General features: G+C 40.2%; 1 protein-coding gene across 4 annotated transcripts in view; it reads left to right on the top strand.

Annotated features, from left to right (window-relative positions):
* The window catches only part of Col14a1 (collagen type XIV alpha 1 chain), a 232495-nt gene that overhangs the window by 7731 nt on the left and 197803 nt on the right, over window positions 1-26961 (top strand). For all 4 annotated transcript variants that reach the window (XM_021183602.3, XM_029469983.2, XM_085831724.1 and 1 more), the window contains exon 2: window positions 20681-20805. In XM_021183602.3, the coding sequence (XP_021039261.1) occupies window positions 20718-20805 (88 nt within the window). In that variant the 5' untranslated portion in view covers window positions 20681-20717. The remainder of the gene's footprint in view (window positions 1-20680; window positions 20806-26961) is intronic.

The raw sequence follows: 26961 nt of genomic DNA, 5'->3' as shown, positions 1-26961 counted from the left end.
CCCTACACTGGGGCATACAGCCTTTACAGGACCAAGGTCCTTTCCTTCCCTTGATGGCCGACTAGGCCATCCTCTGCTGCATATGTAGTGGAGCCATGGGTTGCACCATGTTTACTCTTTGGTGGGTAGTTTAGTCCCTAGGAGCTCTAGGGTTAGTTCATATTGTTGTTCCTTGGAGACATTTCCCTGGAGACACCCAGATTGTGACCCCAGTTTTCTAACAGAGGAAACTCAACTCTCCTCAGTGTCGGACTTTGAATTTGCATCAGTCCAAACCAAAGAATCCAGTTTTTATCCTCTGCATGAGGACTTTGAATGGATGAAGACACTTGATACATACTTCTTACTCTCAGTTTTCCTAGGACTAAAACGTGCTCACATTTCTCCATTCCTTCTATGCCCAAACTTGTCCTTGACAATCTCGAAGCCTTTTTTTTTTCCCCTTAAGAAACCTGTGAATGGCTCTTGGGTGAGGTGGCTCACATGGTCAGAAAGCAGATCATTTCCAACCTTCTTGAAGTGTGATAAAAATGGATAGGAATGTGCTCAGAACTGTCTACAGCAGTTTGCATAGGCAAGCAATGACCGCCTTCATAATTATCTTGGATCTTCATTTTAAACCTTTCTGCCAAGCCGGTCTTATACCCTTGCTGTGAGGGAGATAGAAGGCTCTTTGTTCTTTTTCCTTCTGTAGCCCCTGTCTAGGTTGCAAAATCACTGCTTATCACCATTTCCTTTTCCTTTCCATTAATCTACCACCCAAGGGCCAAAATTAGAACTTTTTGAGTGCTATTATGGTGATCATTTTTTTAAAAATTAGTTCTAAAAAATCAACATACAAGGTAATGTTTTTAACTTTGAAAATTTTATTTATTCATCTATTTCCTGTATATGGATGCTCTGTCTTCATGCACATCAGAAGGGGAATCAAATCCCATTACAGATGGTTGTGAGCCACTGCCTGGTTGCTGGGAATTGAAGTCAGAACCTCTGGAAGAGCAGTCAGTGCTCTTAACCACTGAGCCATCTCTCCAAGGTAATGTCTCTCAGCATGGCATTTTAATACTTTTTTTGTAGGTCCCTGCCCCACACCCCTATACTCCTGCTGGCCCCCTTCTTCCCCAGCACCCTCCTCCTGCCTTCATGTCACACAGATTATATCAACCTCCCACCCCCATCTACCCTTCTTAAGATATCCTTTCTCATTTCATGGTTCCCTCTCTGGCTTTGTGAGTTTTATACAAACTATACCCTCCACACATACATATGAAAATTAAAATCTCGTTTTTGAGTGTAATTATGCAGAGCTTGTCTTTCTGGGTCTAAGATGCCTTGCTTCACAGAGTATTTTCCTGTTCCGTCCATTTTCCTGCAAATGTCGTGATTTCATTTTTCTTTACAGATGAATAAAATTCCACCCTATCACAACCTTACCAGGGACAGACATTATCTTACTGATATTATTGGTGAGGACATGCCACCATTTTGAGCTACCATTCCATCCTGCTTCATATTTCTCTTAGCTTCGCGGTTAGCTTGTTAATGGAATTGTAAGCGAGCTCCATTGGGGGGAACACATGGAGTGAAGCTCTGTAAGTGTTAGAAGGATAATTCCAGTGCCATAAATAAGTGTCTCTCTCAGACCCTGGGTCAGCAGCATCTGTGTAGAGCAGGTGGCTAAGGACAATTCTGTTTACGTTTGTAGGGTTTATTTTGTAAATCAAACAATGATTGGTGGGAATACTCGTCAAGCTTTACTTGTGTATATGTCTAAGTCTTGGCAAGCAGTACAACTACTGAATAAATATTTGAAGGAATTTTTGATAAAACCGGCTGTATGCTAAGCTGAGAATTCTTTGCGTGCCTGTAAGCACTGGTTAATGGCTTCTCTTGGGTCTTTGCTCTTTATTAAACCTAACTACACAAATGCGATTTGATAAAACAAATACACAAACTAGAAGCAGGCTGAATGGTCACTGATAGGGATGCTTGAAGGCTGTTTGTAAGGTTATGACGGTGTCTTGACCACACTCATGCTTTGCATTGCTAGCTCTCTCCAAGTTGATTTGTACCTTCTGATATCAGAAGTAAGTAGCCATTTCTGACACAATGTTTTTAAGAAGAAGGGGGAAAAAATGAAAGCAGAGTTTTATTTGTTTATTCAGACTCTTGGGCAAAGTTTCAACAAATGAGGCTTTGACTTTTTTTTTTTTTTTTTGGTAAATTTTAAAATATCTCACGGCACTTAAATAGAAATTGAGACTTTTCTTGTCTCTACTTCTTTGCCCAAAAGTTTGGTGACTTGGCAGAAAAGCTTGGGAAAACTAAGATTCTACTTCTCCCAATATGCCATTGCTCATCCTAACTTAAAGTAAACAACAAAAGGAACTTAAAGATAGGCTCTCTGTGCAAGCTTTAGCTCCCCTCTTATAAACATAGCCATTTCCTCCCAAACTGCTAAGAGGAATGTAGGTACTTAACTAGCTAAAAGATTTGAAATGTGTTCAGTTTAAATGCCACATGTCAATTATTGTCATGCAGCACCTGGACATAGGAACTTCAATGCTTTGATAAAAAGACAAAGGCTCTTAGAGTTAGAATATACACACGTGATCATGTGTGTATATTCCCATACCCATGACCTGGTATCAGAGGAAAAGGGGATAGGGGATGGGGGAGGGACTGTGTCTGTGTGTGGGTGGGATGGGGTGGGGACAGCAATAATTGGGATGTAAAGTGAAAAAAAAATAGAGTCTATGAGACAGATGTGGCCAGTTTCCTTGCCTAGCTTACTTGAAACCTAGAGTTACCATGTTTGGGGAAGGAATTCTTAAGAGCAGACACTTGATTTGAGAAAGAGATTTTATGGCTGCTTTTCTGCACATGTGATGGGCAGATCCATGGATGATTAGCTGACTGATAGATATCTAAGGAGACCGAGGCTGCCTGCTGGGATCTGCTCAAGTCCTTGCCCATAAGGGCTGCTCAGTCTCTGTGGATCAGTTTTCTCACCTGAAATAAATTAATTCAAGCTGAAACGCTATATACACAAAACCACTGGACGTTCCACCTCTTCTCTGATTTCTTTATGAATGAACTACAAAAGGAGAATAGTCATATATTCTTCCAGATATGCTATAAAATTCTGACATTAAGCCGGAATACTGAGGTTGAAGGGTGGGTCAGTTATATTACTTTGATAGCATATAGAATTATGGTTTATTATTACTTTTCTTTTTTTCTTTTTTTTTTGTTTTTTTGAGACAGGGTTTCTCTGTATAGCTCTGGCTGTCCTGGAACTCACTTTGTAGAGCAGGCTGGTCTCGAACTCAGAAATCCGCCTCCCTCTGCCTCCCGAGTGCTGGGATTAAAGGCATGCGCCACCACGCCCGGCAGTTTATTATTACTTTTGAAGACAAAGACTCATGTAGTTCAGACTAGCCTCAAGCTCACTCAGTAGCAGAGGTGAGCCTTGAACACCCAGGTCTTGAGCCTATCCCAGGCTGGGAGTGAAGGATTGCACTACCACACGGAGGGAGATTTATGTCTTACTACTTTCCCTGAAGTAACTCTTGGATTAAACAGGAAGTGAAAGCTTTTGTGATGCTGTCCATACATGTTCAGTAGCAAAGGAAGAGCAGGGCCATATTAATGAAGAACTAAACAAAACAATAAACGAATAACAAAAAGAACGTCTGGCTATCAAACCAAAGTTAAAACAGAAGAGGATTAATGACAAATGCAAAGATAAGCTGAAAAACAAAGCAATGAACTTGACAATGGAGCAGAACTTTGCTCTCAAAAATTGGAAATTGGACAAGTCTTTTTTATCTATTTTTTTTTTGTCAAAACATACTGATTTTGTGATTATAAGTGGAAAAGAAACAGTTGGAGCCGAGATAGTGCCTCAGCGCGCTAGTGACCATGAAAATCCATATATGAAGAAAAAAATTATGTGGAGACATCTAAACCAGAGCCAAGACATGGGAAAATGAAGTAGATCTAAAATAAGAGAGGAAGAGAAAATGGAAATGTCCATGAATCAGCATCAAGAAGGTGCAGGGTCATTGGACAGGACAAAGATCATATTAGGATTCTTTCTAGCTTTTCTTATGAAGCCAGAATAATCGTGACACCAAGATCACTCAAGAAAACTATAAGTCAACCTTGGTTATTGACACAGCTTGCAAATTTAGCAGCACAAGTTGGACTTAGTGTACAAATGATACTAAGTTAATGCAACAAAGGTGTGTGAGCCTGGAAGGAATCTCCCCAGAGGAGACTTTGGACTAGGAATGTCTGATTGGCAGCTGTTGAAAGACGTTCTGTGGAGAGCCAATGCACCAATGGGCGGCACAAATTTAGTCCAGGACTAAATTCTGGCACCAGAACTCTGTGCAGGAGGTTCACACAGAAGGACAGAACCTTGGGATCCTTTTGATGAATCATTGTTCTAATCTTGCCTCATGGGGACCTGGTTTAGTCTTCAAAATCTTGGATGCTAAGTCACTGTTATGAGAATTTGGATAAAGCAATGAGTAGCAAAGGGCTGGCTTCCAAGTGGAGATGCAAGCTGAGACCATCTCCTGTATCTCCTTTTGTGTGTTGTGCAATCCTAAGAGAAGCTACTTTGACAGCATGTGATGCTGCAAAGGAGAGCAGAGGGCCCGTCTGGAGTAACTAAATGTCCCTCTTTGTGTGGTCACCAAAGTATTCATTCATTCTGGGCAGTGTGCAGGAAGCAATTGCCTCCCCCCAATGGCATTTTCAATGGGGGTGAGGACCCCACTATTAGCATCACAGCCATTGCAAACAGAAACTCTCCTCCTTTATTTCCAGTCCCCTGGTGAAAAGGCACTGGATTAGATCACAAAGGCGAATGACCCTGGAGGGTCTGGAAGAAGCCAGAAAAGCAAGATGAGATCTATGGCTCAAAATGGGAAGAAAATTCCTAGGATAGTCTGGACTCAGATCCAAATGACCCTGACATTCCTCTTCCAGGAAAACTCAGCTGAGCCTTGAGACCATTTGTGGCTGCCACTAACAAGGCTATGTCCCAAGAGTATAGCATTAGCAAGCTCCTCTAAGCAGGTCACGGGGCTTTAGTGTCAACAGTCACAACCCGATGGCAGCACTGACTTTCTACCTAGCTATAGCTTTTATACACTTGGAGAGGACTCTTAGGGACCTTATCTCTCTCTTAATGAAGTTTTTCCAGAGTCGATGAAAAATTATCTTTCAGCCCGGCCTCTAGCCTAAAGCCTAGTTATTATGTGCTTTGCTAGATTAGATCTGCTACATCTAAAAATGCTAAAGCTAGCATCTTTCAGAAGAGGAACATTCAGGCCAGGGAGAAGTATCATGAGGGCAACTTAAAATATTTGAGGCTCAATAAGCAAGATATGTTGTATTAAACATTCATATATCAGAGTCTCTTGCCAAGATTTATAAACTGGGAGATTAGAAAGAGCAACTCTTTTTTTTTTAAAAAGGATTTATTTATTTATCATATGTAAGTACACTGTAGCTGTCTTCAGACATTCCAGAAGAGGGCGTCAGATCTCATTACGGATGGTTGTGAGCCACCATGTGGTTGCTGGGATTTGAACTCAGGACCTTTGGAAGAGCAGTCAGTGCTCTTACCCGCTGAGCCATCTCGACAGCCCCAGAAAGAGCCACTCTTACTAATATCCTGCTAAGGCATGGATTTTCTCCGGATAGTCTGCTATCAAAGATCTCAGAGTAGAAATGCTAGAGAAATTTATATAAACCTGGCATGGTGGCTCACACCTGTACCACTGGCATTTGGGAGGTTGAGGAAAAAGGATCAAGGTCAGCCTGGGCTTCATAGTGAGAGTCTTTAAAAACAAGTTAAAGCCAGGTAGTGATGGCATATGCCTTTAATCCCAGCACCCAGGAAGCAGAGGTAGGAGGATTTCTGTGAGTTTGAAGCCATATTTGTCTACAGAGTAAGTTCTAGGATAGCTAACACTATACAGAGAGGCACAAACTCCTGCTCTTCATTTAAAGATAAAGGACAATTAAGATGGGCTAGAGATTTGGTTGAGAAGATAAGTGTACTTGCTGCTCTTTCAGAGTTCATATCCCTGCACCCAGAGAGGGCATCTCCCAACCACCTATAAATTCAGCCCCAGGGAATCCAACACTCTCTTCTGGTCTCTAAGGGCAACTGCACACATGTGGCATATGCTCACACAAGCATGCACATACCTATAAATAATATAAAACATTCTTAGAAAATACCAGTTTTGCGTTTCAAGAAAATTATAGCAACGGCTAGTATGGAGTCCTCTTCAGTTATGAGTCACAATTTGGTAACTTTAATTGATTTGGTGTGATTTTGGCCTTTGAAGTCATCCATCTACACTAGAGAACACACTGGCAGTTTAAAGTTTAAGACAGTCAGCAGTTCATTGGCATATAGCAGGTGGCTTGCATTAAGTTAGTCTCCTCGGAACTGAAGGGATGGAGTCTTCTCCTGCTGCTATTGTTGTCCAAGAATATAAATGACTTAGAGATCAAACGGAGTGTCACTAAGTGTAAGCTAGGAGAAACTTTCTCAAGAGTATGGCAGTGTCTGTCATTTCTTTTTTTTTTTTTTCCCTTAAATTTCTTTTTTTTTTCCACCCCAGCTTTCAATTTTATTTAATACATTTTGTCAATATCTCTTCTTTTTTTTGATTTTTAATATTTTTATTACATATTTTCCTCAATTACATTTCCAATGCTATCCCAAAAGTCCCCCATAGCGCCCCCCACTTCCCTACCCACCCATTCCCATTCTTTTGGCCCTGGCATTCCCCTATATTGGGGCATATAAAGTTTGCAAGTCCAATGGGCCTCTCTTTCCATTGATGGCCGACTAGGCCATCTTTCGATACATATGCAGCTAGAGACAAGAGCTCCGGGGTTCTGGTTAGTACATCATGTTGTTCCAACAATAGGGTTGCAGATCCCTTTAGCTCCTTGGGTACTTTCTCTAGCTTCTCCATTGGGAGCCCTGTGATACATCCAATAGCTGACTGTGAACATCCACTCCTGTGTTTGCTAGGCCCCGGCATCGTCTCACAAGAGACAGCTATATTTGGGTCCTTTCAGCAAAATCTTGCTAGTGTATGCAATGGTGTCAGCGTTTAGAAGCTGATTATGGGATGGATCCCTGGATACGGCAGTCTCTAAATGGTCCATCCTTTCATCACAGCTACGAACTTTGTCTCTGTAACTCCTTCCCTGGGTGTTTTGTTCCCAATTCTAAGAAGGTGCACAGTGTCCACACTTTGGTCTTCCTTCTTCTTGAGTTTCATGCGTTTATCAAATTGTATCTTATATCTTGGGTATCCTAAGTTTTGGGCTAATATCCACTTATCAGTGAATACATATTGTGTGAGTTCTTTTGTGATTGTGTTATTTCACTCAAGATGATGCCCTCCAGGTCCATCCATTTGGCTAGGAATTTCATAAATTCATTCTTTTTAATAGCTGAGTAGTACTCCATTGTGTAAATGTACCATAATTTCTGTATCCATTCCTCTGTTGAGGGACATCTGGGTTCTTTCCAGCTTCTGGCTATTATAAATAGGGCTGCTATGAACATAGTGGAGCATGTGTCCTTTTTACCGGTTGGGACATCTTCTGGATATATGCCCAGGAGAGGTATTGCTGGATCCTCCGGTAGTACTATGTCCAATTTTCTGAGGAACCGCCAGACTGATTTCCAGAGTGGTTGTACAAGCTTGCAATCCCACCAACAATGGAGGAGTGTTCCTCTTTCTCCACATCCTCGCCAGCATCTGCTGTCACCTGAATTTTTGATCTTAGCCATTCTGACTGGTGTGAGGTGGAATCTCAGGGTTGTTTTGATTTGCATTTCCCTGATGATTAAGGATGTTGAACATTTTTTCAGGTGTTTCTCTGCCATTCGGTATTCCTCAGGTGAGAATTCTTTGTTCAGTTCTGAGCCCCATTTTTTAATGGGGTTATTTGACTTTCTGGAGTCCACCTTCTTGAGTTCTTTATATATATTGGATATTAGTCCCTTATCTGATTTAGGATAGGTGAAGATCCTTTCCCAATCTGTTGGTGGTTTTTTTGTCTTATTGATGGTGTCTTTAGCCTTGCAGAAGCTTTGTAGTTTCATGAGGTCCCACTTGTCAATTCTCGATCTTACAGCACAAGCCATTACTGTTCTATTCAGGAATTTTTCCCCTGTGCCCATATCTTCAAGGCTTTTCCCCACTTTCTCCTCTATAAGTTTCAGTGTCTCTGGTTTTATGTGAAGTTCCTTGATCCACTTAGACTTGACCTTAGTACAAGGAGATAGGAATGGATCGATTCGCATTCTTCTACATGTTAACAACCAGTTGTGCCAGCACCATTTGTTGAAAATGCTGTCTTTCTTCCACTGGATGTTTTTAGCTCCCTTGTCGAAGATCAAGTGACCGTAGGTGTGTGGGTTCATTTCTGGGTCTTCAATTCTATTCCATTGGTCTATTTGTCTGTCACTATACCAGTACCATGCAGTTTTTATCACAATTGCTCTGTAGTAGAGCTTTAGGTCCGGCATGGTGATTCCACCAGAGGTTCTTTTATCCTTGAGAAGAGTTTTTGCTATCCTAGGTTTTTTGTTATTCCAGATGAATTTGCAGATTGCACTTTCTAATTCGTTGAAGAATTGATTTGGAATTTTGATGGGGATTGCATTGAATCTGTAGATTGCTTTTGGCAAGATAGCCATTTTTACAATGTTGATCCTGCCAATCCATGAGCATGGGAGATCTTTCCATCTTCTGAGATCTATAATTTCTTTTTTTTTTAAAGATTTATTTATTTATTATATGTAAGTACACTGTAGCTGTCTTCAGACACTCCAGAAGAGGGCGCCAGATCTCATTACGGATGGTTGTGAGACACCATGTGGTTGCTGGGATTTGAACTCTGGACCTTCAGAAGAGCAGTCGGGTGCTCTTACCCACTGAGCCATCTCACCAGCCCCCCACTGAGCCATCTCACCAGCCCCCCACTGAGCCATCTCACCAGCCCCCCACTGAGCCATCTCACCAGCCCCCCACTGAGCCATCTCACCAGCCCATATAATTTCTTTCTTCAGAGACTTGAAGTTTTTATTATACAGATCTTTCACTTCCTTAGTTAGAGTCACGCCAAGATATTTTATATTATCTGTGACTATTGAGAAGGGTGTTGTTTCCCTAATTTCTTTCTCAGCCTGTTTATTCTTTGTGTAGAGAAAGGCCATTGATTTGTTTGAGTTAATTTTATATCCAGCTACTTCACCGAAGCTGTTTATCAGGCTTAGGAGTTCTCTGGTGGAATTTTTAGGGTCACTTAGATATACTATCATATCATCTGCAAAAAGTGATATTTTGACTTCATCTTTTCCAATTTGTATCCCTTTGATCTCCTTTTGTTGTCGAATTGCTCTGGCTAGGACTTCAAGTACAATGTTGAATAGGTATGGAGAAAGTGGACAGCCTTGTCTAGTCCCTGATTTTAGAGGGATTGCTTCAAGCTTCTCACCATTTACTTTGATGTTGGCTACTGGTTTGCTGTCGATTGCTTTTATCATGTTTAGGTATGGGCCTTGAATTCCTGATCTTTCCAAGACTTTTATCATGAATGGGTGTTGGATCTTGTCAAATGCTTTTTCCCCATCTAAGGAGATGACCATGTGGTTTTTGTCTTTGAGTTTGTTTATATACTGGATTACGTTGATGGATTTCCGTATATTGAACCATCCCTGCATCCCTGGGATGAAACCTACTTGGTCAGGATGGATGATTGTTTTGATGTGTTCTTGGATTCGGTTAGCAAGAACTTTATTGAGGATTTTTGCATCAATATTCATAAGGGATATTGGTCTGAAGTTTTCTATCTTTGTTGGGTCTTTTTGTGGTTTAGGTATCAGAGTAATTGTGGCTTCATAGAATGAGTTGGGTAGAGTACCTTCTGTTTCTATTTTGTGGAATAGTTTGTGAAGAACTGGGATTAGATCTTCTTTGAAGGTCTGATAGAACTCTGCACTAAACCCATCTGGTCCTGGGCTTTTTTTAGTTGGGAGACTATTAATGACTGCTTCTATTTCTTTGGGGGATATAGGGCTTTTTAGATCATTAACCTGATCTTGATTCAACTTTGGTACCTGGTATCTGTCTAGGAACTTCTCCATTTCATCCAGGTTCTCCAGTTTTGTTGAGTATAGCCTTTGGTAGAAGGATCTGATGGTGTTTTGGATGCCTTCAGGATCTGTTGTTATGTCTCCTTTTTCATTTCTGATTTTGTTAATTAGGATGCTTTCCCTGTGCCCTCTAGTGAGTCTGGCTAAGGGTTTATCTATCTTGTTGATTTTCTCAAAGAACCAGCTCCTTGATTGGTTGATTCTCTGAATAGTTTTTCTTGTTTCCACTTGGTTGATTTCACCCCTGAGTTTGATTATTTCCTGCCGTCTACTCCTCTTGGGTGAATTTGCTTCCTTTTGTTCTAGTGCTTTTAGGTGTGTTGTCAAGCTGCTAATGTGTGCTCTCTCTAGTTTCCTTTTGGAGGCACTCAGAGCTATGAGTTTTCCTCTTAGAAATGCTTTCATTGCGTCCCATAAGTTTGGGTATGTTGTGGCTTCATTTTCATTGAACTCTAAAAAGTCCTTAATTTCTTTCTTTATTCCTTCCTTGACCAAGGTATCATTGAGAAGAGTGTTGTTCAGTTTCCACGTGAAGGTTGGCTTTCTATTATTTATTTTGTTATTGAAGATCAGCCTTAGTCCATGGTGATCTGATAGGATGTATGGGACAATTTCAATATTTTTGTATCTGTTGAGGCCTGTTTTGTGACCAATTATGTGGTCAATTTTGGAGAAGGTACCATGAGGTGCTGAGAAGAAGGTATATCCTTTTGTTTTAGGATAGAATGTTCTGTAGATATCTGCCAGATCCATTTGATTCATAATTTCTCTTAGTTTCTCTGTGTCCCTGTTTAGTTTCTGTTTCCATGATCTGTCCATTGGTGAAAGTGGTGTGTTGAAGTCGCCCACTATTATTGTATGAGGTGCAATGTGTGCTTTGAGATTTACTAAAGTTTCTTTAATGAATGTGGCTGCCTTTGTATTTGGAGCATAGATATTCAGGATTGATAGTTCCTCTTGGAGGATTTTACCTTTGATGAGTATGAAGTGTCCCTCCCTGTCTTTTTTAATGACTTTGGGTTGGAAGTCAATCTTATCAGATATTAGAATGGCTACTCCAGCTTGTTTCTTCATGCCATTTGCTTGGAATATGTTTTCCAGCCTTTCATTCTGAGGTAGTGTCTATCCTTTTCTCTGAGATGAGTTTCCTGTAAGCAGCAAAATGTTGGGTCTTGTTTGTGTAGCCAGTTTGTTAGTCTATGTCTTTTTATCGGGGAGTTGAGTCCATTGATATTAAGAGATATTAAGGAAAAGTAATTGTTGTTTCCTGTTATTTTTGTTGTTAAAGTTGGCATTTAGTTCTTGTGGCTGTCTTCTTTTAGGTTTGTTGAGGGATTACCTTCTTGTTGTTTCTAGGGCGTGGTTCCTGTCCTTGTATTGGTTTTTTCTGTTATTATCCTTTGAAGGGCTGGATTCGTGGAGAGATAATGTGTGAATTTGGTTTTGTCGTGGAATACTTTGGTTTCTCCATCTATGTTAATTGAGAGTTTGGCTGGGTATAGTAGCCTGGGCTGGAATTTGTGTTCTTTTAGTGTCTGTATAACATCCGTCCAGGATCTTCTGGCTTTCATAGTCTCTGGTGAAAAATCTGGTGTAATTCTGATAGGCTTGCCTTTATATGTTACTTGGCCTTTTTCTCTTACTGCTTTTAGTATTCTATCTTTATTTAGAGCATTTGTTGTTCTGATTATTATGTGTCGGGAGGTATTTCTTTTCTGGTCCAGTCTATTTGGAGTTCTGTAGGCTTCTTGTATGTTCATGGGCATCTCTTTCTTTAGATTTGGGAAGTTTTCTTCTATAATTTTGTTGAAGATGTTTGCTGGTCCTTTGAGTTGAAAATCTTCATTCTCATCCACTCCTATTATCTGTAGGTTTGGTCTTCTCATTGTGTCCTGTATTTCTTGGATGTTTTGAGTTAGGATCTTTTTGCATTTTACATTTTCCTTGATTGTTGTGCCGATGTTCTCTATGGAATCTTCTGCACCTGAGATTCTCTCTTCCATCTCTTGTATTCTGTTGCTGATGCTGGTATCTATGGTTCCAGATTTCTTTCCTAGGGTTTCTATCTCCAGTGTTGCCTCATTTTGGGTTTTCTTTATTGTGTCTACTTCCCTTTTTAGGTCTAGTATGGTTTTGTTCATTTCCATCATCTGTTTGGATGTGTTTTCCTGTTTTTCTGTAAGGACTTCTACCTGTTTGATTATGTTATCGTGTTTTTCTTTAAGGATTTGTAACTCTTTAGCAGTGTTCTCCTGCAATTCTTTAAGGGATTTTTGTGCTTCCTCTTTAGTGTCTTCTGCCTGTTTAGCATTGTTCTCCTGTATTTCTTTAAGTGTGTTATTAAAGTCCTTCTTGAAGTCCTCTATCATCATCAGGAGATATGCTTTTAGATCCGTGTCTAGCTTTTCCGGTGTGTTGGAGTGCCCTGGACTGGGCGAAGTGGGGGTGCTGGGTTCTGATGATGGTGAGTGGTCTTGGTTTCTGTTAGTAAGATTATTACGTTTACCTTTCGCCATCTGGTAATCTCTGGGGTTAGTTGTTATCGTTGTCACTGTTTAAAGATTGGAGCAGAAGCTGTGTTCCACTCACCAGCAGTCCCAAAATCCTGCGGCGGGGGTCGTGGGTAGCTGGCGGTTGTCAGGCAACCCTGCGCTCCAGCTACCCCTGCGCTGATCCGGCCGGATGAGGCCTGTGGCCCTACTCAGGCAGGTTTCTGCTTCCCTAACTAATGCAGTCTCAGGTCCCGCGCGCAATTGGATTGGAGCAGAAGCTGTGTTCCACTCACCAGAAGTCTTAAGATCCTGTGGCGGGTGTTGTGGGTAGCTGGCGAGTGTCAGCCGACCCTGCGCCCCAGCTGTCCCGGTGCTTTTCTGACCGGATGAGGCTTGTGGCCCTATGTAGGCCGGATTTCTCTCTCCCCAACCAGAGCAGTCTCAGGTCCCGCGTGATTGGACTGGAGCAGAAGCTCTGTTCCACTCACCAGCAGTCCCAAAACCCTGCGGCGGAGGTCGTGGGTAGCTGGCGGGTGTCAGGCAACCCTGTGCTCCAGCTACCCCGGCGCTGATCCGGCCGGATGAGGCCTGTGGCCCTACTCAGGCCGGTTTCTGCTTCCCTAACTAATGCCGTGTCTGTCATTTCAAACTGGCCTGGTCAAATAGTCAGGGCCACCACAATCATGTGAAAGTAATTGTTGGGATGGAGAGATGGCTCAGTGGTTAACAACACTGACTGCTCTTCCAAAGGTCCTGAGTTCAAATCCAAGCAACGACATGGTGGCTCACAACCGTCCATAATGAGATCTGACACCCTCTTCTGGTGTGTCTGAAGACAGCTACAGTGTACTTACATATAATAATAAATAAATCTTTGGGCTGAAGTGAATAAATCTTTGGGCTGGAGCAAACCGGGCAGGAGCAAGCAGAGGTCCTGAGCTCAATTCCCAGCAACCACATTCTCACAACCATCTGTGCAGCTACAGTGTACTCATATGCATAAAATAAATAAATAAATAAAAAAGAATTGTCTTTTATACATCTATATTGCAATGACACATGACTCCTATCAAAAGAATTCATTGGAATGAAAGACCAAGAAGAAAGATATGATGAAGGGTATTTGGCACCAGTCTCTTTTTAAAACCTTTATTAACGTGTGATTTACATGTCCTGTTATTTTCTCACTTCAAGTGCACATTTTGTCAAGTTTTAGTATAGTCAAGTGATGGTGAGGTCATCACCACAAATATATTTTAAGGTAGCATCCATTTTAAAATTAACTTTTGGAATTATGGGTTTCATTGTACAGGTTAATTCATAAATTTCATGTAATTTGTTTGTATTTGTATGTTCACTCCCACATCCTTCTCACCTCTTAATACATCTATATTGCAATGACACATGACTCCTATCAAAAGAATTCATTGGAATGAAAGACCAAGAAGAAAGATAGGATGAAGGGTATTTGGCACTAGTCTCTTTTTAAAACCTTTATTAAGGTCTTTCCTGGCTCCCATATCTTGGATTGGTTACGTTTTGAGGCAGGATCTCCCATAAGCTCTCCTCGTGATCTTTCTGCTTCTACTTCCCAAGTGCCAGCACTATAACTGTGTACCACAACTCCTGCCTAAGGACTTAAAAACAAATCAGACAAAATAACAACAAAAGCATGAAACCAAACTATATCTCAACCCAACCACCAGCAATATACTTCAGGTGAAAGTGTGAAGTTTTGCTGGTTAAAAAAAAAAATCCGGGCTGGTGAGATGGCTCAGTGGGTAAGAGCACCCGACTGCTCTTCCGAAGGTCCAGAGTTCAAATCCCAGCAACCACATGGTGGCTCACAACCATCCGCAATGAGATCTGGCGCCCTCTTCTGGAATGTCTGAAGACAGCTACAGTGTACTTACATATAATAAATAAATAAATCTTTAAAAAAAAAAAAAGAAAAAAAATCCATGCAATATGGGGAAGAAGGGGAAGGGGAAGGAGAAGGGGGAGGGGGAGGGGGAGGGGGAGGGGGAGGGGGAGGGGGGAGGGAGAAAGGGGAGAAGGGGGAGGGGGGAGAAGGGGGAGGGTGAAGGGGAGGGGGAGGGAGAGGGGAAGGGGGAGGGGGAGAAGAAGTAACAGCAGCCTCAGCAGCAGCAGCATTAGTTACAAGTGTATTTAACACAAGACATGAGATTGAAAAAAGATGTAAAAGTAGGTAGTATTAATCTAGACTGTTGTGTCATTACAAAGCAATGTATTTCTGTGTTACAAATAGCCCATTAGTCATCGAAGTATGGAGATATTCCATGCTCTTCTGGAATTGAAAAGTTAAGCTAATAAGAAATAAAATTTGGTTTGAGATAGAGGCCATTTTTCCCATGACACTGGACACGCTGATGAAAAACATTTAATCATATTAGTTAACTGAACAAACAAACTGACTAGACCTAAGACCAGTAAATTAAATTAAAAGATTAAAAAATAAACTAGAAAAATGGTACAAGTAATATGAGTTAAAATAAATAATATGTTAAGATTTCTCACAATTCAGAAAAAAGTAGATATGACAGACTTTATTAAAAAAAATAGATAGCCAAACTCTACCAAGTATTACACCAAAATGACAGTCAAGCTTTAAAAAAAATTTTGGGTTCATTTATTTGTTTTATGGATATGAGTGTTTTGCCTGTGTGTACAAATGTGCACAAAGAGGTCAGAAGAGGGTAGCCAAAGCTTTGGAGCTGAAGTCACTTGCAGATGTTTGTGAGCCACCATGTATGTGAACTCAAGTCCTCTATAAGACCAACCATCACTGTAAACCACCGAGCTATCTCTCTTGGCCCTATTATAGTCAATTTTAATTGGTAGATGTTAACCTTAACTGTATTGAGAACTGCCCAGGAAACAGTAAAACCATTCGATCATGAGGACTCTGAGTTAACCAATGGTTTAATATAGTGGGGCATTTAAACTTTGAATAGATTGCTGGGAGGTGGTGGATCTTCCTGCTTGGTTAAAGGAAGTGGGTCCCTGTGGTGTGCTTAGGTGTACCGTCTTCCCCTGGGCCTTCCTAGTACTTCCCATACTAAGTCTTCATGGACTTGATTAAACTGCTTTGATTTGCCATCTTCTCACTGTCATGGTGACTGACACCCCTGAAACTTAGCAGAAAGCTAATAGTTCCTTTCTCTAAGTTATTCTGGCACATTGTTTTTGTTAATATGTACATATATGCAAACATACACACATGCAAGTACATATACATATGCAAATATATGCAACATACAAATATGCAATATGCAAATATACACACATATGCAAGCATATAGAATATATATGTATATGGATACAGATATATGCAAAAGTGACTAATCTACTGGCATTGGAAATCAAATTAAAACGAGACTGTCACACTCACATTTACCTATCAATCAGGTTATAAGCAACCCCTGTGATGGTAGGAGTGACACAGAGTGGTACTTTGTATGATGCTGTGGGAGCAGAAATCAGTGTAACTGTCCACACTGCTTTGGGTAATTCGTTTAATAACTTGTACTTCATGGGACTTGGTTGCACATGCGTGCAATCCCACCATTTGGGAGATCGAAGCAGAAAGGATATTAGGTTAAAGCCAGCCTGAGTGACCTACTGGGACCAAGTTTCAAAAAAAAAAAAAAACAAAAAAAAACCCCAAAACTTACATCATATTTTACCTAGCAATTCCATATTTTGCATTTAGCCAAAGCACATTATCAGTACAAAGTATCAGTAAGGATGTTAACTGCAGTGTTTATATATGTTTGAGAACTTTGGAAATAACCTAAAAATTTTAAAATACTAACTAATTGTGACCCTGTCAAATGTATTGAAAGAGGACTTTTATTATCAGCAACAAATATTCACACTACACTCAGGAAAGAAGAATAAATATATTCTTAGCTCTTCTTAGAGTGAAAACATCTTTGGGATCTGTGATGGCTTTTTTTTTTTCTTAAAATCCTGCTTTTTATGATTTATTTTTTATACTGAAAAAAATGTATAGAATAAATCTTGATTATGTTTACTCCTAAATCACTTTCATTTTCCTACAAAAGTTTGTTCTGTTTCTCTCTTTAAAAACAAACAAACAAAATTCTAGAAATATATGCACAATATCCCTTGCTCCCCAGCAAACAACAAAAAACAAAAATCAAAACATACAAACAAAAGATCAGTAAGATTTTAAAAAATGCCAAAAGCAAACAGAGTCAAAAAGTCCACAAAAATACCATTGAGTTTGTTTTGTGTTGGCCAACTACTCTTGGACTTGGGGCCAGCCCTGACAGTATAAGCATCATACCTGGTGAGACTCCATAGTTTTTCTTTGCCAATGGTATCAGTTGCAGATAGCTTCTTGGTTAGGGGTGGGAGTCTGTATTTATAACCTAGAATAACCTAAGAAGAGAGCCTCAGTTGAGAGACTAATTAGATTGGGTCCATCTTTTGGGGACTGTCTTGATTGTTAATTGATGTCAGAAGACCTAGTCTATTGTGGGCGTCACCAATCTCTAGGCAGAGGTACTGAACTATACAGGGCAGGAGACAGCTAGATGAGAGCAAGCAGGTAGCCTGAATGTGTTCCTTTCTCACTGCTGCTCTTAGATGAGGAAATGATATGAATAGCTATTTGAGTTCTTGCCTAGACTTCCCTTCAAGAGATGGACTGTAACCTGGAATTGTAAGCCAAATAAACCCATTCTTACTAAGTTGCTTTTTGGCTCAGGATATTTTATTACCAAATCAGAAATGCAAGTAGCACACAGGATCAATCAGAAGAGATATTTTAAGGTATGAACATATTGGTATGAAGAATAATATTGTGGGAATGCTCTCCTAGGATGTTGTACTTCATCTGTTTTACCTGAGTCAACTCCCTACTCTGGGTCTCACAAACTCTGTAAGTTTGATATTCCCTTGTGGTTGATTGTGCCCTGAGTTGAGTTTCAATGTAATTATGATATTTTGTGCATCATAGATTGTATTACATCAGGCAACTCTCCCCTCCAAATTATATTGTGTTTAAAAATACTGGCAATAAGCTGCCTGGCATCAGACTCCCTGAAGTTTGATCAAGGCTGATAAAGTCGATCTAAATCAAGCTTTGATTTCCACCTCTTAGCAATTAGTTTCCTTGCCTGCACCTCTAGGGTCCCCTTCAATATGTTAAAAATATTCCATGAAGCATACTTACATCAAAACATTATTTACTATTTATCAGAAACTAAAATGCATCCAGGCAGTGGTGGTACACACCTTTAATCCCAGCACTTGGGAGGCAGAGGCAGGCAGATTTCTGAGTTCGAGGCCAGCCTGATCTACAGAGTGAGTTCCAGGACAGCCAGGACTATAAAGAGAAACCCTGCCTTGAAAAATCAGAAAATAAAATTTAAAAAAGAAAAGAAAAAGAAACTAAAATGTAATTAGAACTTTGTATTTTGTGCCTTAAACCTGGCATGTCTATCTTATATACTATGTTTATATGTATCTTATATTCTCTACATTGTAAAGTTGCTACACTGTATTGGTATGTATCTAATGTTCTCTATATTGTAAAGTTGCCTTAGATCTTGTGAATAAAGTTGTCCTTGTAGAACAAAACTTTTGAGATAGTTTCTTATAGCTTTGTCATGGTTTGTATATTCTTGGACCAGGGAGTGGCACCATCTGGAGGTGTGGCCTTTTTAGAATAGACATGACCTGGTTAGAGGAGTTGTGTCACTGTGGGTGTGGGTTTAAGACCCTCACCCTAGTTGCCTGGAAGTTAGTCTTCCACTAGCAGCCTTTGGATGAAGATGTAGAACTCTCAGCTCTGCCTGTGCCATGCCTGCCTGGATGTCTTTATGCTCCCACCTTGATGGTAATGGACTGAACCTCAGAATCTATAAACCAGCCCCAATTAAATGTTGTTTTTCATAAGACTTGCCTCAATCATGGTGTTTGTTCACAGCAGTAAAACCCTAACTAAGACAAGCTTTTAAAAGCATATTTAGTTTATAATATATATTTCAGATTTTGTTATGAAAATTTTCATAACCGTTTCTATTTCCGTCACACTTCCATCCCTGTCACACTCCCTCTTATCCCTTCTACACTCCAACTGATCTCTTTCTTCTACCCAACTAGTCCCCTCCTACTTTCTGTTTAGTGAATATTTAACTATTGCGTTTAATTATGAATGCTCACAGGAGCATGGGTGAGGGGTTATTAATACATGTGAGTGTAGACCCCTTACCGTGGCTATAAATGTTTCCTTAGTCTCCTAGGAAAGAACTCAGAATTTTTCCAATGTAAAGACTTAAAATCCAATTGTGGCCAATAGAATGGTCTTTTATATTAATACCAAGTATAGTTTCCCCTCCTCCCTCTGTCCCTTCTCTCTTTTTATTTTCTGCCCTTTCTTTTTCCTGACTTCTTTCTTCCTCTTTATTCCTTCTCACCCTATTTTTGTACCTTACCTTTCACTAACATAAAAAAAAAGATATTTGGAAGAGTTTCAGATTTTTATATATTTGAGAAAAAAGAGCTGTGAGAAACGATCAAAGGATTGGAGATTATTCAACCCATGAGGGGAGAAATTGAGCAGTGATTTCATGTTAGCGAGTTCTCTTTGATCACCAGTATAAAGAAAGGTAGGACTCATTTGTGGTTTGTAGATTCCGTAAGGTGGCAGTAGGTTTTACCTTACAGGGATGGATACGGGAGGGACCCATGATTGGAAAAGACACTGTTTTAGGAAGACTATGCAATTTACACATTTTTACAGGAGAGACTCACAGTGTAGCCTCAACATCTCAATCGATTCTAATGCCCCAATCTTTCTTTCTTCCTTCCTTCCTTTTCTCCTTCCTTCCTTTCTCTCTCTCTCTCTTTCTCTCTCTCTCTTCCTTCCTTCCTTCCTTCCTTCCTTCCTTCCTTCCTTCCTTCCTTCCTTCCTCCCTCCCTCCCTCCCTCCCTCCCTCCCTCCCTTCCTCCCCCCTCTCTTTCTTTGTCTTAACTTTTGTTTTATTGAAAAGCTCTTTTATAAATTATATTTCCTCATGTTTCTCCCTCTACAGTTCCCCTGGATCCTCCCCATCTTTCCACCCACCCAACTTTATGTTCTTTGCCTCTTTCTCTCCCTTTACAAAAACCAGACCAAAAAACCTACTCAAAACAACAAAAAGAAACTCACACACATACACACATAAACAACTTCACAAAAACAAAAATCAAAATAAATAAGCAAAAACCAATAAGACAAAAAAATACCCAAAGCAATATGAGGCAAAAACAATCCACAAAAATATCAATTTGAAGTCTTTCTTTTCTTTATTTTTTTGTTTTGTATTGGTCAACCACTCTTGGGCATGGAACATGCCTTGACACTCCATGGGAGAAAACTGAGTTTCCTTTGTCAGCGGGTATCAATTACAGATAGCTTCCTCATGATGGGCCATTTCAGCTTCGGAACTCCATCCGCCTTGTTTGTGTTTAGACTTTGTGCAATGCTACCATATTCTCTGTCAGTACATATGAATATTACCACATTATGTCTGGAAGATACTATTTGCTTGTAGCCATCCATCACCTCTGGCTCTTAAAATCTTAATGTCTTCTCTTTCTTTTGAGAAAGGGTCTCACTATGTAGTGCTGTCTGGTCTGGGACTTGATATCTAGACCAGGCTGTTCCTGAACCAACACAGATCTGTTTGCTTTTGGCTCCTGAGTCCTGGAATAAAAAGTATATGCTACCATTCTTAGCTCCCTCAAATATTTCAAGTAATTGTGTACAATACAGAATTTTCAAGAGAATAGGAGCTTTCCCCCATCAGCTTGTATTTGAGATGAAACACCCAGCACTCTAGGGATTTGATTGCTTCCTATCAATTCTAAGCCATGTTGGTCCTCATGCTCGCCCTGGATGACTATATATGCTTACTTTTCATTTTCTCTATGTTTCCAGGCAGCTGTTGCAACTGATGTAAGAGGCAGAAAATAAGATGATGATTTGGCAGTGCAAGATGCGGGACTGGCTGATTCTGGCTTTTTTGGCGGTTGCTTGTTTCTGCACCATTGTCAAGGGACAAGGTAATTGAAAAAAACATCCTGCCCTTTGGATCCTTCCTCTTCACAATCTTTTGTTGGTTCAAGTGTGTGTCCAGGCAGGAAATTCATCCCTTTTCATTTATCAACAGTTTTCAATGTAGCAAAAGAACATACTACTCCCAGGGTTACCATGTCACCAGAAACTGGACTTAACTGTTTGGTAGTTGATTAGGAGAGGCTGCAGAAAACACTCTCAGAGTTTAATCTTTGAGACTCAAATCTGCATGTTCCAGGTCAGTTATTTTTGATAAATAGCAACAGCATATATGTATGTGTATCTTATTCCTGTTTTTTTCTCATTATTTTATTTTAATTTCTAGAGATCTAGCTTCCTTGTGTAGTCCTGGCTGCCCTAGATTTTTCTATGTAGACCCTGCTGGCCTCAAACTTATAGTGCTCTGCCTTCCCTGTCTCTTAAGATCTGGGATTAAAGTTGTGTGCTGTCATAACTGTGTACATTTCTATCACTTCAAACTTTGTTCTTAATTATACTGCTTAAAAAAACAACTGAACACAGTTTTAAATTGTCAAGGGTCTAATAGACGTTGCCACCAATACGTGGCTTTACTCTGTTTTTGTTTTTGTTTTTTGTTTTTTAAAGAAAACACTTTGTGAAATCTACTCTTTATGGTAGCAAAATCTGTACTGTTTTAAACCCCCTTTCTTGTAAGTCTGAAGTTAACAAACTACCATCCACGGGCCAGTTGGCTCACTGTCTGGATAATGACAGTTATTATATGTACATTTCCTTATATTTTGTGCATAGGTGCTCTTATGCTACAGTGTCAAAGGATAGTAGTCCTGACAGAGACTGTGGCCCTTCAAAGCCAAACACGTTGACTGTCTGGCCTTTTACACAGAGTTGTGCTAGCCATGAAGCCAGCGCACATGGTATGTACAGCACGATAACTAGACAAACGTGTGATCCTGCAGAAGCTTAACTGCTGCAGTGGAAATATTCATCACTAAAGCAAAAAGAGCAAATGTGATGAGGGGGTTTCGGGAAGGTTAGTATATCATATCTGGAACTGAGGGTCTAGAAGATCAAATGCATGAACAGCCACACCCTGCTTCTTCAAAGCTTGAAAAGGAATGGAAGTTGACTCTTTGCATGTTCAAATAGCTGTTGTGCATGCACCTGGGCCTCGTGGCCAGATTTTCAACCACTTCATTGAACGCACAGTGGGTGGTTCAGGAGACAGATTCTGTTTGTCTTATTTACACTGGCAAGAAAATGTTTTTAGAGCAACTTGCTCCCTCTCCTCCATGATGCAGTTTACAGGTCCTTAGGATGAAGCAAGTCACTGAAATGATCAGCGGTTACCACCTTGGTTTTGATTCATTTAGAACCTTCTGGTTTGGAGTGGAGTCACTGGCTGTAGATGTCTCCTACCTAATATCTTCAGGGATGCACTGACTGAATTTACCTTGTCAGTCGAATTCCATTTCAAGTGAAGAGTGATGGGACACATTTTGTGTGTCTGTGGTTAGAGAACTAAGCTGAGTAAGGCTTTTCTTTTTTTTGTTATCAAGAAGCTTACTGGCCACTAGGAAGATAAACGATTTAACAGATAATAACATGGATAATATATCCCATGGGGCTGTGGCAAAAAGCAAAGATTGGAAAAGGTTGATATTAGATGGTTGATAATTTCCAAATAACTTTATTTTGTAGATATAGTAAATTGATAACAACTCTACCTGTACTTGTGACTCCAAAGGGTTTTAGGCACAGGCATGAGTAAGCAAGGTTACCAGACTGCTAAAATATCAAATTGTTCATAAACTGGGTGTTGAAAGCCTGAAATAGGCAATGTGGCTGGAGAGCTAAAGTGTAGCTGCAAGAATCAGAGGTAGAGGAGAAGGAATTGGTTTGCTGATTAAGTGTGGAGGCAGGTAGAACAGAGGGAGGCTAAGAGGTGACTCTAAACCACTCAGGTGATAGACACCTGAGTGGTTGGGGCAGTTAGCGCTATCATTTCTGTTGTTACTGAGTCCCCATGCTTACATTAGATTAGTGAAGCTAATTAGAAGCAGTCTTTCTTTAACTTCTATGTCTCAGCTACAAGGTCTGAGTCTGAAAAGGCATTTGTGGAAGAGATTAATAGGTGAAAGAAGAATTTTAAGTGGAAGATATTAAGATATTCTTCCTTAGATAATATGTGAGTTTTGAAGGTTTTGGGAGATAGCCAGGTGGGGCTGACATGTGTGCAGTTGACGAAGTTTACAGGAAAAGATTAAGGTAGCAGAGTTTGGACTTGAATTGTATTGTACTTTACAATTAGCAGCTAAAGACCTTAGGGGCCCTGGAGATGTTGTTAGAGAGCGCTCGCCCCATGGAAAAAGCCAGCAGAATACTCTCAAACAAGAGTTTAGTAGAATAAAAATGTCTGATTGAAAGTGTCAATGAAGAAGAAAGAAGAAAAAAAGAAGAAAAAGATGAAGAGGAGAAGAAGAAAAGGAGGGGAAGTAGAAGATGATGAAGAAGATGAAGAAGAGTAGATACAAAACCTATGAGTGATGGAACTGCCATCTTAGAAGTGAAGGATGGAAAGAGATCCAAGATGAAAGATAGTGACTGCATGCTAAGAATTCCAAGTTAGAAAAACGTTAGTTGTTACCAGCTCTGGTGTCGGAAAATACACGTGAGCTCACAGAAAACACGTTTTATTTTCACCCTGATAATTCAGTCACATGTTTGAGTTTGAGCAAGGAAAAGCATGCAAATTGCCTTACTGTATTGATTTTTGTGTTTTTATGAGAAAGATGGTGGCGAGCTCCTCTGAGTTGGCCATTTTTTGATATGATCCTGACAAACCGTATAGGCATTGTGAAACTTGCTTATAGGGAAACAGCCACTGTGGTTAATTAATGTGCCAAAACTATGTTTATTTCCTGATCATGAATGAGTTATATATAAATGGGAATTAGGATCTCTGCTGACCTTACAGTAAAGAAGTTATTCTTGACTGCCTGATAGTCCTACCTAATTGCAAATGGCTTTAACTGTAAAAGAGGGAGGGGGGAGAAGCCTTGGCTACCTCTGGCTTTGAAGATGGAATACACATGACTTCTAGGAAGAGGTAAGGACATGGATTCTCTCCAAGAGAGACTGCAGTCATTCCAACACTTTGAGTGCAACACACTCTTTTCAGACTTGTGAACCCATGAGTACACGGTAACCAGTATTTTATTCTATATGTTTCTTCACATGTGTTTTACACAGTCCTGAGAATTGAACCTAGGGCCTCACACATGCTAGGCAAGCCCTCTGTTGCTGACCTATGCCTCCAGCCCTGATTTTATTATTTTTAGCCATTAAAATGATGAAATATATTGCAGCACTAATAGGAAACTAACAGAGTTGATATTAAAAAGAGATACAAGAACTTAATCCTTATCTTTATCTTGCTAATCCACACAAGGTGCTTTACCCTTTTGTCACTCCATGTGACAATCCATAAAAATACTTCCCCTTGTAGAGAGTGTGAGTCTCCATGAGCTTAGGTAATTTTGTATACTTAGCACTTTCTAGCATATTCTTTATAAGAAAAGTTGGTTGATCTGGAATACAGAAAAGTTAACATGTTGGCTAGTGTGTGTGTGTGTGTGTGTGTGTGTGTGTGTGAGAGAGAGAGAGAGAGAGAGAGAGAGAGAGAGAGAGAGAGAGAGAGAGATGCATAATGTAATGATAGAAGGGAGGTATCCACACTTTGTCAGAACTTCACAGTAAATCTGCACTGGTTTCTAGCATTATTTACTTAGAATGATTGAAAGAAAGAACTCTGAGATAAAGTAACTGCCACTTAAAACTTCAAGGCAAGGCTGGACATGGTGGTATTGTAGTCCCAGCTTGTTATTTTCAGCCACTACATTATAAAATTTACAGCAATACTACAGTCGATATCAAGAGGGATATGGGGGGTACAAGGAGACAGGAGCATCAAAAGTTCCTCATCTTCACCTACAGTACGTTCAAGCCCAGCTCATGCTGCATACGACAGTACCTCAGAAACGAAACAGAATCCTTGAAGGCACATGAAACTGAAGCTTTCTCCTAGACGCGTTGTGTTACTTCCGAGACAGCCACATTTGCTCTGAGCACAGCATTTCTGTGCTGTGAGTAATGTAACATACCTGCCTAAGTGCTGCGTTCATCACCTTCTAATGGATCCTGACATTACAACATATTATACTATAAATGAGATAAAAAGAACTTCTAGTAGGTCCCCCACTTAAATGTCCTATAAAAATTACTCCCTCATACATAAAACAACAGCAATGGGAGATGCATTTAATAGAAAAAAACATGACATTAAAAAAAAAAACTTAATTTTTTCAGCTATTACAGAAAAAAAAACCCAAAATATGTCTCCACTTTTTTTTTCTTTCAAGATAGGGTTTCTCTGTATAGCCCTGGAACTCACTCTGTAGACCAGACTGGCCTTGAACTTAGAAATCCACCTGCCTCTGCCTCCCAAATGCTGGAATTAAAGGCGTGTACCACCACTGCCCAGCATATCTCCACTTTTAAAGGTTTTTTTTTTTAATTATAAAAATCAGTTAACACATTGATTTAGCTTCATAAACTATGTTATTGAGATAGGATCTTGCTATGTGACCCAGATTGCCTCAGAACCCATAATTCTCTCACCTTAGCTTCCCAAGAGCTAGAAATGCAATCGTGTGCCACCATGCCCACCTCTAAACTATGCTTTAAAGAAAAATATATTCATCGTGACCTTGACTGCAGCCTCTCTATCAGCAGAGATTTTTGATTGCAAAAATTTTAATTTTTCTTTGGCCAGTTTAAAATGTATTTACTAGTAGATAACATAGTAGCTCATTTAATCAAACTTATGCAAACAAACTTATGCAAACTTAAGCAAACAAAAGTTATGCTCTCAAGCTTGGAAAAGACTGAACTGCTGAAGTCTAGGAAAGCTCATGTAGGGAGCAGCTGTCTTTTCCTATCAGACACACCACTGGGATGAAAACACTTAGCCTTTGTCTTTCCTTTTACCACTGGACTCGAGTTTTGGATTTGGGGTGGTAGTGGTGGTGATGGGGGGGACTTGGGGAGTCTGCTTGACCTGGCTTTAGATACCCATCTACTTCTTCACCAGGGCAGTGTGACTGATGGTGACATCAGCAAGATGTCTCTGGTTGAATCCCTATGCATAAACAGTGTTAGAAGTAATTAATGAAAATATCTCATTAGACAAATCATTATATAAATCATCTCCTGTCAAAAACAGCAATATTGCAAGTGAGTTGAGAAAGAGGGGAGGAAAAGAGAGCGAGGCAAGAGAGAGAAGAGAGAGAAAAGAGAGAGACAAGAGAGATAGAGGGAGAGACAGAGGGAGAGAGATAGAAGAGAGAGAGATAGGGAGAAGGAGAGAGTGAGGTGAGAGGGAAGGGGTCATGGGAGAAGAAAGATGGAAAACACCAGAAATTTATCTATCGAATGAGAAGATAGATTATGGAATAATAAAAACTGCCTTTCCTTCCATGGATTCCTATGGGAAGATTGCCAAATTGTCCCATTAGCAAGGCACAGTGCAACCCAGCAAGGCAAAGCCCCTTGTGCTTTTAGTAACAAGCCACAGTAAAGAGAGGATAAAAGTGGACCGTCTTTCTCATTCCCCTCTGGGGTGGAGTTCCTGTACACACAAGTACTTCCTGTTGAGCCTAACTTCATGTCACCACTCAAGGGACTTCCTCCAGTCTCCCCCAGTGTGTGTCCCAAAGAAAACTTTACATTTGATTTTGTCTTTTCGAAAAGATCAGTATTTGCGCTGACATGGATTTACTTTTTAATCAAGTTCACTCAAGCATTGACTGGAAGTTAAGGACGGCATGGATGAAATAGAAAGCCCCGTCCCTTTTGCTTGCAAAGAGAAAAAAAAAAACCACATAGATTCTTGTTCTGTGAGATAAGAGCAATTATTTTTCTATGACTTTTTACAGTATTTCTGTCAATTTTGCTTGCCCTGGCTTTGGCTTGAGTCCCAGTGCCTTCCAAAGGAAGAGGGTGGGGGTTGAGAAGGAGCTAACTTTGTTTTAATTAGCTTTTATTCTTTGCAATGTATTCCCCTTCCCTGAAGGCAAAAATGTGTGCTTCATGTATATCCAAAG

Source organism: Mus caroli, unplaced genomic scaffold (genome assembly GCF_978045245.1).
Source record: "Mus caroli unplaced genomic scaffold, Mus_caroli_1 scaffold_16, whole genome shotgun sequence".
NCBI lineage: Eukaryota > Metazoa > Chordata > Mammalia > Rodentia > Muridae > Mus > Mus caroli.
Note: the sequence above shows the minus strand (reverse complement) of the source record. Positions and strands in the feature narration are given on the sequence as shown.